At 37.1% G+C, this 14387-nt stretch overlaps 1 protein-coding gene across 1 annotated transcript in view; it reads left to right on the top strand.

The window, feature by feature from the left end:
- The first annotated feature begins 1376 nt into the window (after window positions 1-1376).
- Window positions 1377-14387, top strand: part of SERINC1 (serine incorporator 1) — a 34561-nt gene continuing 21550 nt past the window's right edge. The window contains exons 1-2 of the mRNA XM_015557817.1: window positions 1377-1382; window positions 4065-4074. Coding sequence (XP_015413303.1) covers window positions 1381-1382; window positions 4065-4074 — 12 coding nt within the window. The 5' untranslated portion in view covers window positions 1377-1380. The remainder of the gene's footprint in view (window positions 1383-4064; window positions 4075-14387) is intronic.

Below are 14387 nucleotides of genomic sequence, written 5' to 3'. Positions count from 1 at the left end.
CCCACTCCGAGCTGCTCCTGCTGGGTTTCCCCTCCTGCTCCCAGGCGCTGTGGCGGGTTTCCCCTCCCTCTCCCAGGCGCTGTGGCGGGTTTCCTCTCCCACTCCCAGGTGCTGTGGTGGGTTTTCCCTCCTGCTGGGTTTCCCCTCCCACTCCCAGCCCCTCCTGCTGGGTTTCCCTTCCCGCTCCCAGGAGCTGCCCCTTCCCCTCCCAGCTGCTGCCCCTCCAGCTCGCAGCCACTGTGACTGGGCTTCCCGCCTCCCACGTCCGCAGCCTTGGCTCCGTCTGTACCGCTCGGCCTCCATTTTGTCCTCAGTCTTCCCTGCAACTGGTGTATGCAAATTAACCACCATCTTTTAGCTCTATAATTGAAACATTGTATCTTTTGGAGCTGTTGCTTCAGGAGCTCAGAGGCCGGAGCAGCAGGTGGGGAACGTTGTAGTCCTCCCTCACTGAAGCAAGCAAGCCTCCCTGGTCGCATCAGCTGCCTGGCTGCCTGCCGCCATCTTGGCTGCCAGTTAACTTGCATATCTCGCTGATTAGCCAATGAAAAGGGTATCGGTCGTACGCCAATTACCATTTTTGTCTTTTATTAGATAGGATGATATATATGTAAAAAGGGCATAAATATTTTTAAAATAGAGTGATGTCATAGTCCACACCTATACACACTTCCCAGCCCACATTCAGACCACTCGTGCCCATGTAGATAGAAAGCTAGAATAAAAATGTAATAATTGTTATGTGTAGAAAGATGGCGATCATGAAAACAGATCCTCATGGCTCAATCAACTAATATTTATTCAGTAGTCAGAGACATCTGGCACAATTAAAGATTTGCAGTGGTCCCTGCCCACAAAGGAGATTGCAATAAAATAAGAAAAAAAATATGGTAAGTTTAAATGCACATGGATAAATCACAAAATTATAAGAACAAAGCACATTAAAGGAGGATTAATTTTGTGTAACAAAGAAAATGAATCTTTTAAAACCTTTAATCTAGCACCTGATACATAAATAGTTTAATGTTTGATCTTGAAATTTTAAAGATCTGGTAATTGTTTTCCAACATTTATATGGCAAGTTAATTAAATTTAAAGTAGTCTGGTATCTTCTATTCTAAATCTATTTAAGTCCTTTGAGAGGTTCTCTGACCAAGTAATTTACATGACTTTTTTCTGTCTCAACATTGATAATAACTAGCAATCATAAGTCCAGATGGAAAGGAAAACCTAACACTGGAAAAGAAATGTGATAATAAAAACAACTCTGAGGTAGCTGCCAGAAGAGAGGACGTGCTCTAAACAGAAATCTGTGTTCCCCAGGAGGTTTTAAATTTCATTACCAAGAAACTGCTTTTTTAAAAGTCTATTCTTTGCTCCATGTAGAAAAGTTGTGATAGGATTATAGTGGTTCCAAATCAGAGTGTGATGCAGTAATTAACTTTTTATTTCCACAAAATGACGAGGGCTGTTTGAGGAATGAGTTGATACCCTGGCTATGCATGCAATTACCATATGTGCTGCTAACTCATTTGCCAAATCCTCTGTTTTGGTTGAATCCTGGCTTTACTTTTGTCCAGAGCTCCCCAGTCTCGTTTCACTTGCAATTGAAGTACAATCGATCTTCCTGGCTCTTACGGTTTCTATCCACATCTCATTCTAACTCAAACAATATTTGTTAATTTCTCATCAATCACATGTCTCCTTTCTTTGTACATCATCATAAGGTAATTTCTGCTCACGAAATGTTACCCCTTTATCATAAATTGTACAATAAATTATCTTTCCCCCCTTTTCTGTTTCTCTCCAGTTAATGCATTTAAAATAAGTGTGTATCTTTCCCATCTAAAATAAAAAAAACTTTTAATGTTTCCTCAGTGCTGTGTGTGTTTAATTTTTCTGTGGTGTGTGTGTGTGTGGGGGGTGTTTTCATTGATATTTCACAGCAAATGGGTGCTGTGTTTCTGGGAAGATTTGACAAACTCACAAATCTGAACACCTTTATTACCTTTGTTTTGCAAATCTGTTTGAAATAGAGCGTAACTATAAATTCCTAGGACAACATATAAACATAATAAGCCCAAACTCAAGGCCCACAGTTAGGATCTTGTCACTTTATTGCTTTTTCTTTGAGGTCTCTCCAACCCTGCCTCCCTCATCCCAGGAAAAAGGTATTCCACCATAGAGTTCTTATAGTAGCACAGGTCAGGTTTAATCTCATTTTACTAATCTCATGATACTGTTTGGCTAAATGTCCTAATCAAACCATGAGCTATGTGTAGTCATTGTCTTTCCATCAAATTGTGAGGTCCTTGAAGACCCCATCTTATATATCTTATGCCTGACCTACTACTACCTGACACATAAGTGATCTAATGTCTGATGAGTAAATACATGAAGAAATTAATGTGTAAATCGTGGAGATGAACCTAATGACCTTACAGGCCATAGTACTTCGGAAGAACTGTGCTTAAAATGTCATATCTATTTCCTTGATTCTCTCTCCTTTGGTGGTTTCAATTTGTTTAATTACATGTAAAGCCAAGCAAGTTAGAATTTAAAAATGCGTAAGATAATATAACATAGGCTTAACAAAATCAATGTGATATTAAATATATGCTCTTAAACAAATAAATGTCAGTAATGTTTCTTTACTTATAAAGATAGGGCAAAGATAGGTTTACAGTTGTATTCCATGAAACACAGAATTTATTCTTGTATTATTATTTATTTTATCTTCCACATGAACAACTTGTAAAGCTACTTTTGTCCCATTCTGTAGTTACATAAAAACTAAATGCAAGTTTTTTTAAGTGAGTATAAATATTAGTCAAATGCAAGTATTGGTAATATTTTGTGTGCCTAATAAGTACATCGGTTTGTTTTGTGAGTCATTCCCAAAATAACTTGTGTACTCTAAGATTTATTTAACTTTATATCTCTACCAACGTGCACAACGTTTGAACAAATTAGGAACTTAATTAACACATATCTAAATATCTGCATTTCAAAGAAGATCTTTGAGACAGTACCTGGAAAATCCAGGACCCTTTGCTTCATAGTTGGAGTTAATTGTTTCTGCCGTTATTGTGGCCAATATCTTACTTCCATCCAAAAGAATCAAGTAGTTTGTAGTCATAGTAGTCTGATGATGTAGTAGTCCTCAGGTCTAGGTAAAATTCTAACCAAGTATATTCCAGGTCAATACTATAGAATCTTAAATTGACAAATTTAAGGTTTCTATAACATGCTAAATTCTGAATTTTTTTTTGAAAACTACAGAATCTCCATCACACCTGTTGACCTATAAATGTAAATGTTCACCAGAGAACTGCAATATACTGCCAATTTGTTTTGCCTAAATTAGAAGTGTCACCTTACCCCAATTAAATTGGAAGTCTCACTGTGCCTCAGTCTTATGAGCTGTGAAAAACTCTAAGCTGGCTCACGCTGGCCGGCAGCTGCCCTGGAATAGCAGGGTGGGGCAGGCGTAATTGTGGAGACAGCAGTGGAAATGAGGCTACACATCCAGGGAGCATCATCCTACCATTTAACATTTCCTCCTCTCCTAAAATCTTAACTTGATTTTGCTTTATATTCACGGTTCATTTCCCTATGGAAGAAACTGTAAATTAGATTCCTGAAAAATTAAACACATTCATCCATTTCACAAAGGTTATGAAGTTCTTCATGTATAACCAAAGGGCAACGTGCAAAGTCTGGTAATAGAAGGAAAGAGAACGGGTTTACTGTGAATTCAGAGAGACAGACCTGTGAATGGCTTGTGCCCTAAGGGAGCAAAAGGTAAAAACAACTAATTTGAAGAGAGAGGAAGGGCCAGGGAGTCTTTTCAGAGATGGTGGCATTGAGCAATGCTGGCAGATGACTATGCTGATAAATTAAGCCATTTCTAGAGTGAGGAGACTGCATGCATTTTAAGGCCCAGGAGTATGGACCTGCTTTGTGAACCCTGAAAACTACAGGAAATTTAGTACTTTGGGAAAAAACAATACGTGTTTAGAGATGGACAGGAGCAGAGTACAAAGCAGCCAGGATAGGCAGAGGGGTAGCTGGGTAGATGGTCAGGGGCAGATGGAGAAGAGTGTGCATACCACACTGTTATCCTGAGGGTGGCAGGCGGCCTCCTTGGACTTAAAGTTCAGGCTCAAAGGGACTGCAGCAGCCAGTTCTGAGTCACAGCAATTTGAACAGGGATAGTTTAATATAAAGAATTACTAACTTTATATTTAAAAATAAAGCCGGTTTTGCTCAGTGGACAGAGCGTTGGCCCGCAGACTGAAGGGTCCCCCGTTCAATTCCGGTCAAGGCTACGTACCTAGCTTGCAGGCTCGATCCCCGGCCTGAGTCAGGGATGGTGTGAGATGTCTCTCTCTCACATCGATGTTTCTCTCTGTGTGTGTCTCCCTGTCCCTTCCACTCTCTCTAAAAATCAATGGAAAAATATCCCCAGGTGAGAATTAACAACAACAACAAAAAAGAAATACTAGCTTTAACAAGAGGATTGCAGTAACCAAGGAATAGCTAGCAAAAAGTACAAAGAACTCTAGTGAATACAGGAATAACAGATATAACAAGCAGCCATTACCTTACAAGGAGAAAAAGTTCAAATATTCTCAAAGAAATAAGAGATATAAAGGAACATTTGAGAGACAAAAGAACATGATAAAAAGCATGATAGCAACTTTTAAGTAACTGGATTGTAGAAACAGGGAGAGGAAGCAGAGATGGAAAATTTCAGGAGCTAAATCCTAATCACCATATCAGAAAGTCAATAGGTAATACTTAAAATTGAATAATAAAAATATAGGAGTATATGCATAGTACTGAGAAATACGTACACCCATAAAGATGAAATCGCTAAAAAGGTCAATAGTGATTGTCTCTGGGGAAAGGAATTGGAGGAGTTTGACAGAAAATTACTGTATTTTGTTATACATATTTGACTTATACACTATGTGTATGTGTTACTTTTTCAAAAATAAAATCAATTTTAAAAGGAATAAAATAATATTGTAGCTATATATTAGGTATACATGTGTGCCTGGCTCACTGCTCTGAACTGCAGAAAAAACTGAAGACAGTGTTCCTCCTCTGAGAGAGCTCAGGAGGTTAGAAACTGACAGAAGGGTAAAAATAAATTATAGGACATTGCCTTTAAGTGCTGGATATAGACTGAATTGTAGCATAGGGAATTCAGTTGTCTAAAAGAAATATAAGAGAAAAAGCTTCTTGAAAAGAAATGTTTTTGTGGTTTAAGAGGTACTGTATTGGCTTATTAAAAACAACAATAGTAGTAGCTGCTATTTTTTCCTTTTTACTGTCTCATATGTGTAAGACACACATTCTAGGTCTTTTACCCACATCCTTTGATTTAATCCTAACTTTAATGAGGCCAAATCTTATTAGCCTCATTTTACAGACGAGCTGAATCAGAGAAGCTTTAAGAACAGAAAAGTTTCACATCTGTGTGGATGGCTAACACATGATTCAGCCTCAAAGGGAGGGAATGAACTCGATTATCTTACTGTGCATTTAGTGTATTTTTATCCATAGGTTGCTGTCAAGAAAGTTGAAAAGTCACTGCTGTAGGTTGCCAGAACCTCACAATTGAAATAGACCTGTGTGCTAGAGCATGATGTCTTTGTCATGTAAAACGTTCCTTTAAAAATTCAGTATTAGAATTATTGGTCACTACAGATACATGTATAGTTACCAAAGAATTTCTTTTTTTCTCTTCAAGTAAACTTCTTAGAATTCCCATGTGAATAAATTCAAAACACAATCAAAATGTTCTTGTGTTCTCTTCTTTTGTAATTCCTAAAATGCTAGTATTGTCAATTGTATTCAGTATATTCTGAATAAAGTAATTTAAACTCTAGCTACTTAACTCCATTTTCCTGTCAAATTAGTTATTGTGCACCTGCCATATTTGTCTCTCTTTATAACCTAAAATAAAGGATGAAAATGGAATAAAATAAAATGCTTTATTCTATTTTGTAATCATTCTGCCATCCTATTCTTGAAACACTTTGAATAGTGTCTACATGTGACCTGTATAACTATAACTGTCAGAAAACTGTGTTCTAAATTGGAATGAAATGATAAGTACCATAAATATTTGATGTCCTTTCTCCTCTTATTCTCTATGTGTGCTTTCCATCTTGATGTCAGATGACCATTCTGGGAAGAGTAGGATGAGATTTCATATTTGTTAAGAGATGTATTTTTTTTAATGCTTCAGAAGTGCTCAACAAGTCAAGAGTTCAGCCGTTGGAAGTCTATAAATCACTGCCTAATTATAGAAGCTTTTAAAATTCTCACTAGAAGTCTCATTAAAGGTTATTTTCATATTTAAAATTCAGTGTGAATTTATTTTTTTGATCAGGAAATGAATTGAGAGTTTTCTTTAAGCTTCTGTAATTCCCAGGTGTGTTTCTAATTTATTAGAGTCATGTCAGAACAGGTCTGTTGAAATTAAATTACCTTTGTCTTTCTTTACAACGCATTTCCAAACCTGGGAGAAAAGAGATTCAATAAAATACCAGTAACAAGGTTCCTATTCTCTAAAATATGAATAGTAAATAAAGGTACACACCGATCTATTTTATGGATTTAGTTTTGTTATTCACTGGTCTAAAGCCAACCTTTATGTATAAAAAGTAAATAAAGAAAATAACACAAGGCCGTAGTCATAATCCCTTCTTCCCGACATCTGTACAGCACTTATTCTGAGCCCTCCTGTAACACGTGCTACATCCTACAACCTACGCTGTGTTGTCTAAGCCTCATCTCCCATGCTACAACACAACTCTTTAAGAATGGCATTTTCTCTTATTTATCTTTTTATTTATTTATGTATTTTTATTGATTTCAGACAGGAAGGGAGAGGGGGAGAGAGATAGAAACATCAATGATAAGAGAGAATCATTGATTGTCTGCCTCCTGCACGCCCCACACCAGGAATCAGGCCCACAACTTGGACATGTGCCCTGATCGAGAATAGAACTGTGACCTCCTGGCTCATAGGTTGACACTTAACCCCTGAGCCATGTTGGCCAAGCTCTTATTAATCTTTTTATTCCCACTGTACCTAGCTCTGATTTTGCACGTATTTAGCACTCAATACATTATTTTATTATAGTGTTTTTTTAAAAATCTGTCCACTAAAGAATATTTCAAAAACATAGTAAGGTTTTTTTAAAAAAAATCACATGAACCACAGTTTCTTCATCTAAATATACTAGAGACAATGTTTTGAAATATTACCACTCCTTTACTGTTTTCCTGTTTGTGGCCATTTTTATATAGTTATAATATTTGCATAATTTGTATGTGAAGGTAGACATAACATGATCAGTCTCCATGTTATTTTAAAATCAGAGTAAACTAACATAGCTACATGACATTTCATTTAGTGGTTCTCAACCTTCTGGCCCTTTAAATACAGTTCCTCATGTTGTGACCCAACCATAAAATTATTTTCGTTGCTACTTCATACCTGTAATGTTGCTACTGTTATGAATCGTAATGTAAATATCTGATATGCAGGATGGTCTTAGGCGACCCCTGTGAAAGGGTTGTTCGACCGCCAAAGGGGTCGCGACCCACAGATTGAGAACCGCTGATTTAGAGGATATTAAAACATAAAATTATTCATCATTCTTTTGCGGTGAGGCATAAAGGTTGTTGCAAACCACATTGAGCCGTGAATCCCCAGTGTTTTTGAAATGCTGTGAGTCATCTTGAGGATAGAAGTGTGCCCAGCAATTTCTTAAATAAGACCAGATCTCAAAATGTAGGTTTTAGGATATATTATACCCAACTAAGGGATCTTTGTGTTACCCACACCTCTCAAGTGTGAGACACTGGGGATCCTCAGCTATTATTGTTCCCCTAATTTTTTACCTTTACCACCCAAAAACTGACCTTCTCAAGAAGAGGAAGCGGTTTGCAACTTTCAGCAGCTGATGACCTACATTGCCTCAGTTCCTTTCTGGTAGACACTACGTCACCCCACAGTTACACTGTTAATTGGGAAACTTTCATTAAAGAGAAATGAGCGAGCCTTTAAGAGAAGACTCCTTCCTGTTCCTGAGACTTCCCCGCCCACAGATGATACCCCTTGACTATACACATGGCCACCCATAGGTATCCTTATACAAATGTTAGGGTGCATTTCTTATAATTCCTCCTAATGGAAATATTTTCTAGAACTCATACCAGAGCTAATTCCCAATTATATCTGATAATTAAGTAGAAGCATTACATATATTTTTTCAAGTAATGTTTTAATAACATAATTTTCCACTGAATTTTATCTGCAAAGACAACTTTTAAGACAATATAAAGGAAATTGCAGTTCAAGACATTAGGGTGTCAAGTTCCTAAGCCCTCAGAAGCCTGCTAGTTGACCCAAAGTGCCAAATGCAGTCAGTACCAGTGTTTTATAGATATTAGTCCAGTTAACCCTCAGATTAAAAACTTGGCTGCTATCATGACTCTTCTTTTGCAAATGAGGAAACCCAGGCTTAGACCACTTAAGAAAGTTCTCAAAGTGCCACCGCTAATGGGTGCAAGGGCTTAAATCTAGATATGCCTTAATTTCAAAGTCCTGATGCATACCTTCGCAGTTTGCCTCTCCTATGTCCAGACAGGGCATAGAAAAGAACAACAATCCACAGGTACGGCAGGAATAATAGAAGAGTCTAAAAAGAGGAAGAAGGCCCTGACCGGTTTTGCTCAGTGGATAGAGCGTTGGCCTGAGGACTGAAGGGTCCTGTGTTTGATTCCAGTCAAGGGCATGTACCTTGGTTGCGGGCACATCCCCAGTAGGAGGTGTGCAGGAGGCAGCTGATTGATGTTTCTCTCTCATCGATATTTCTGACTATCTCTCTCCCTTCCTCTCTGTAAAAAATCAATAAAGTATATTAAAAAAAAAAAAAGAGGAAGAAGGTATCATGTTGCAAGGTTTGTGGATTTTTTAACCACACAAATTGTGGTTGGAATACAGGCTCTGCCATCATTACATACATGACCATGTAAGATCATGGAGTCAAAATGTGAGATTCGCCATTGTAATAATGAACTGCATAATCAAATCAAACTTTACTAATAAAAAACTAGTAAAGAACAAAAAGCAAATATTGTTTGAATGGTGATTCTATAAGATAAATTCATAATTGAATATTTTTTAGGAAAGAAAGAAAAAGGAAGCAGTCAATGATTTATAAAGAATGTTTTAAAAACTAAATTTTAAATTGGGTACTAGTAGTCAAAACTTGGTATGTGGTAAGGGAACTTCCTACCTAGATTATAAAGTCCCTGAAGATAAGGTTAATTAAATTTTCATTTTACAAAGAAAGACCAAACTGGCTGGAAGACATAGCTTAATTAAAAATAGATATCTAAATCTTCCAAACATTTATTGAGGAATAAAACACACACACAGCAACACATCTGATTGAGCCTTTCAAATTTATGGGGGGGGGGGGGGGGCGGGAAGAAGGAGCTTACTGAGGGTATTACATAAATTATCACTGAAGCTGAAGTTGTGTCTATTTTCACAAAAGAAAAGTTGACCATTTCAATGCATTACAGTAATTATGAACATTCTGGACGAGGTAATGTATGTGTGTTGAAGGAGAGGAGCTCCCTAATCTGCAGAAACTGTGAATGAATGTTCACCAGACTCTTTGTTGGCATGTGGTACTCTCAATATTTCTCCTCTACCCCAGGACATAATCAATAACCTTATAAATTAAGTCAGGATTCTCAATCTTAAACATTCTGACTCAAGTTGCAAGTGTCTTAACATGTAGTTTCGAGGTAAAATTTGAACATCTACTAGTAGATAGAACAAAACTCTTATTTGGAATTGAAATACCTATTTAAATATTAATATATGCAGAATCAACAACTGGTTTTTAAAATAGCTGTTTACTTTCTCAGACAAAATATTGGTTTTATTTATATAAGAGCTACCATATTTATTGGTTGGCACATATAATGCCTACACAAATCTCTCAAGCATAATGCCTGATTTTTATGAAGCCTTCATTCTGACTTTAACTACAGAAGGAAGGTCAAGCTGTGAAAGTCAAAAGAATTTATGACATTGTTCCACTACCAAGGCATACAGAAGAGGGTATTGTTGAAGAAGAACTGAAAAGCTCTTAAAGAATAAAAAAAAATCAATCCATTTACAACAACTAACACTGGCCACAAGCATTTTGGGAAGGAATAAATGCATTTGAAAAATCTTATTTTACTTGTAAGTGAATATTAAATTAAAAATCCCCTGGGGGTTTTGAAAACGACAAATAACAGATAAGATGTACCTATAATGATGGAATTATGGGCAATCATACTGAGGGTGAAGTGTTTTGTTATTCACTTACATAATACTCACAATCAAGCTTTATTCTTTCAGTTGTTTATCTTCCTGCTTCTCTCCTCAGTGATTGAAAGCATCTCATGGGTTTTGTTGTCAAAACAACCATACTTCCTGCAAGACTTGCTTCCTTCTCCACATCTCTCTAATCCCAATTTCCTAAATCAAGACTTCCGGAATAGAGGGTGATTTGAATGCTGTGAGCCTTTGAATTGCCTTGATATTCCTATAAGCTAAGAAGAAAAGTTTTTAAATTCTTCAAGGTTGCAAGGTATTTCTTAGTTACAAATTCGTGGCAACATATTTCTGGCTTTCTAAAAGTTCTAATTCATGGCAACTTGTATTTCTGACTTTTTAAGTTAAATTCCAAAATAAGCCTTAGATGCAGTTTTGTTTCCAAGAAAGTCACATGTTCTTCCCCAGCACATAGAAAGGTGGTCAAATGTTTTCAGGTCACATTCAGTAGACAAGTGAAGTTATGTTAAAATATTTCATCATAATATACTACATATAACCCTGTTATCACTGAGGAAGAACAAAATAGAAAATGAAATTTTTGCTTTGTGAGCTAGAGTTCAACTTAATATTTTGCATTAAAGCTCTATTATTTTATTGGCATTTAGGGGACGGGGTAGGAGGTAGGAAGGAAACCCTACTGATTTTCCTCAATAGATAATGTCATAGATTGTGTTTCTCTACAATTGCTGATATTACAAGGTTTAGCAACAGCTATTCATTTAGGGCTGTCAACATAATTGTTTTTTAATAGAAAATTATAAATCAATATAGGAAAAAATAAACATTATTTCCATATTTTTTTTAAAAAATATTTTTTTTATTGATTTCAGAGAGAAGGGGAGAGGGAGAGAGAGAGAAACATCAGTGATGAGAGAAGATCATTGATCAGCTGCCTCCCCCATGCTTCCTACTGGGGATGTAGCACGCAACCCTGGCTGGGAATCAAACCATGGCCTCCTGGTTCAAGGGTTGATGCTCAACCACTGAACAACATCAGCCTAGTGCTAAACATATTTTAGCTAACTGCCCTTGAGATACAAAATGTTCTGTAAATGCCATTAGCATTTCTTCAAGTAATCATTCTCAAGGATTATAAAATAGTATATTAAACATTGGAAACATTTGAATTCTCTACGCTTTGTTATTTACATGATGAGTGCTTGCTTTTGTTCTCTAAATTCATGTTCTCCCTGAAATATTATATTTTTGTAGTCATCTGCTTCACTAGTAGAAACATACCTGATTGTCATGGGAATTACTGGTTCAGGTTTGGGCAAAAAAAGAAAATCTGTGTAGAAAGAAAATTGTTCACTTTCTATTTTAATGATTAAGATAATAATTTAAGAGAGTGTTTGTACCGTTAACATTATAGCTTGTTCCTTTTTAAAAAAAATAAATACCAAAATCTGTCTTCACTGACATAGCTTGTCTTTAATCAGAATATGCTCTTCCAATTCTAAGTTTATACTGACCCCTATAGGTTATTACGTTCTAATTTATTTCTGGGTTATTCTTACAGAACATAAGTTGAACAGTAATTATGTTTACAGTTAGAATTTAATTATTTTAGGAGTAAAGCCATAAAATACTCTTTATAGGCCCTTTTTCTCCTTATATTGTACAACATTAACTATACACAAATTTCAGCCATCCTAATTTAAGACAGTTTATTTTGGGGATCCAAGATGTTTTAAACCACATCAGTTTCAAGGTTGGGCTCCTGAGGCCAGGGAAAATAAGCAGCATAATTTCTAACTGACATGATTTCTGATTAACCTGATTATTTTCCTCAAAATCTGTTATGTTCTCACAAGTTTCGTAGCGATAGTCCATTAAGAAATCAACTTTGAAGTTTATGCAGAGATGTATATAAAAGCAGAAAAGACTTAGGACCAAAGGAAGTCTGATTTTAGCTAAACTCGGTGGAGGGACGCTGATTCTAGGTTAAACGGGGATCTTTTAATGTGGCGTGCAAGATTCTACATCGTTTCCTTATGGATACGGATGAGGAATTACAGGAGAGGGTGAAAGGCTACGGACTACTCAGTTCTGGGCAGAGGCATTTCCAGGAACAAGTAGGAGGGAAGGACTGGTCTTGACCGTACAGAAAGGAGCATGACCCCAGCAACCAGCCAAGGTATCAGTGAAAATTCACCTATGCAACAAGAACTCTATACATGTCATATGCTTCCTAAAACTGCCAGTCTTGCCTGAGATATAGAACTGCTTCCTTCCTAGTCTACTCCTAGAGTAGCTCAGGAGTAAATGTGTGGTAGCTACAAAAGGCCCAAGGCCATGAACTCCAGATGTTGGTTCCACATTACTCTATAATCATAAACCTTTCATGAAGACTAGAGCGTTATTCCAAGGTGTTGGTAACCAACTTTTAGAAAGATACTTCATTATTTACACTTGTTCTGTAGAAAAACACCAGCCGTAGACTATGCTATGTGAATTCAATATGGAGCCCAGGCTATGATCATTTTTCTTAAACTTGTACTTTAATATAATATGAGAATTAGGGATAATAGAAATGATCTCCTTACTGATCAGACAGTAATTTCCAGAGTATTATAAAGCAGAGCTGTGTTTTGACCTTTCTTTGACTTGAAGCCAGGCATAGATTGCCATAAAAAATATAAAGCTAAATATTTTCTTGTACATTGAAGATAGTTTTATTGCCATAGGGGTAAGTAGTGAACCGAAATTATTATTTGGGTATAGATGTTCTCACAATACTTATGAGAGTGATAGTCAAGTCTATATTTCAAAGTAACTTATTTAGTTTCATAAGGGTAAATTTTGTGCCTAAATCATCCTGGAGATTATATTGGTTTAAATTGACTTTTATGGATGCATTATTGAGTTTTTTACTATTATCAGAATAAGCTTGATAATCTTGCTTTATATTTTTTCTCCAGCTCTATTTGGGAGCTTTGATTCTTTGTTTAACCATGTGTGAGAATGAACCCAGACTGTCTTGAGGAAAACCTTAAGCCTGTCTGTAGTATTCCAGAATTCTCTCAGCCCAATCTGTGCATGTCTATTCGGACTTGTGTCTTCTTGGTCATACTCATGGATTTTCCTAAGAAACTATTGATTTTGTATTTCTTTGTTGGACTAGTGTACTGTTTTGTTTACCATTGAATCCTTAGTACCCGAGGCCTAAGCACCAAATAATCAGTAGGAGGTAATCTTGTGTTGCAATAAAAGATGCTGTTACTGTAACCTTAGAAATTTAAAGGTATCGAGTGTCAAAACTTCTTTTAATATCTTAATCGGGTAAGGAATTAAAATGCATGTCAACAGCATACAGACAGAAGTGATACACCCAAATGAATGGAAAGAAATATCACAATAAAACTTGTCCCAGGCAGTGGGCTGCAGGAATAAACTTAGAGGTAAGGGGGGAGGAGGCACAATATTGGAAAAAAAACCACACCAAAAACGAGAACTAAGTGGAGGTAGGAGGGATGAACATGGAGAAAGAGAAATTAACCCTCCCAAATCGGGAAGAGGTTTCTCTAAACGAGGAGGGAAAACAGCCACCACCACAACCCCAGTTCCACCCTTTACTAACACTCAAATAAAAAGTAAGTAAAGGTGAGTCTTCCTCACATTGCCTTCTTAATTTGACAAGCTACAGTCCGCCCTGCATTAGCCAGACGCTATCAACCCGGGGCATTATTATTATTAATAATTTTAAAATCTATTTTTATTGATTTCAGAGAGAGGGAGAGGGAGAGATGAAACATCAACGATGTAAGGGAATCCCTCTACCGGGGATGGGAGTGGAGTCCGAACCTTTCAGGCTACCGGCCGACGCGCTACCCACTGAGCAGCAGGCCAGGGCTCCGGCGGGGCATTAGAACGTTCCCCTGGGAAGAGTCCGCTGGGTCCCCGGGTTGCGCATGCGCAGCCTCAGCACCACGCCCTCCCCGGCCTCCCCGCACCCGCG

The sequence above is a fragment of the Myotis davidii genome, unplaced genomic scaffold (assembly GCF_000327345.1).
Source record: "Myotis davidii unplaced genomic scaffold, ASM32734v1 scaffold147, whole genome shotgun sequence".
In the NCBI taxonomy this organism is placed as follows: domain Eukaryota; kingdom Metazoa; phylum Chordata; class Mammalia; order Chiroptera; family Vespertilionidae; genus Myotis; species Myotis davidii.
The sequence above is the reverse complement of the archived record's forward strand: the minus strand, read 5'-3'. Positions and strand labels throughout refer to the sequence as shown.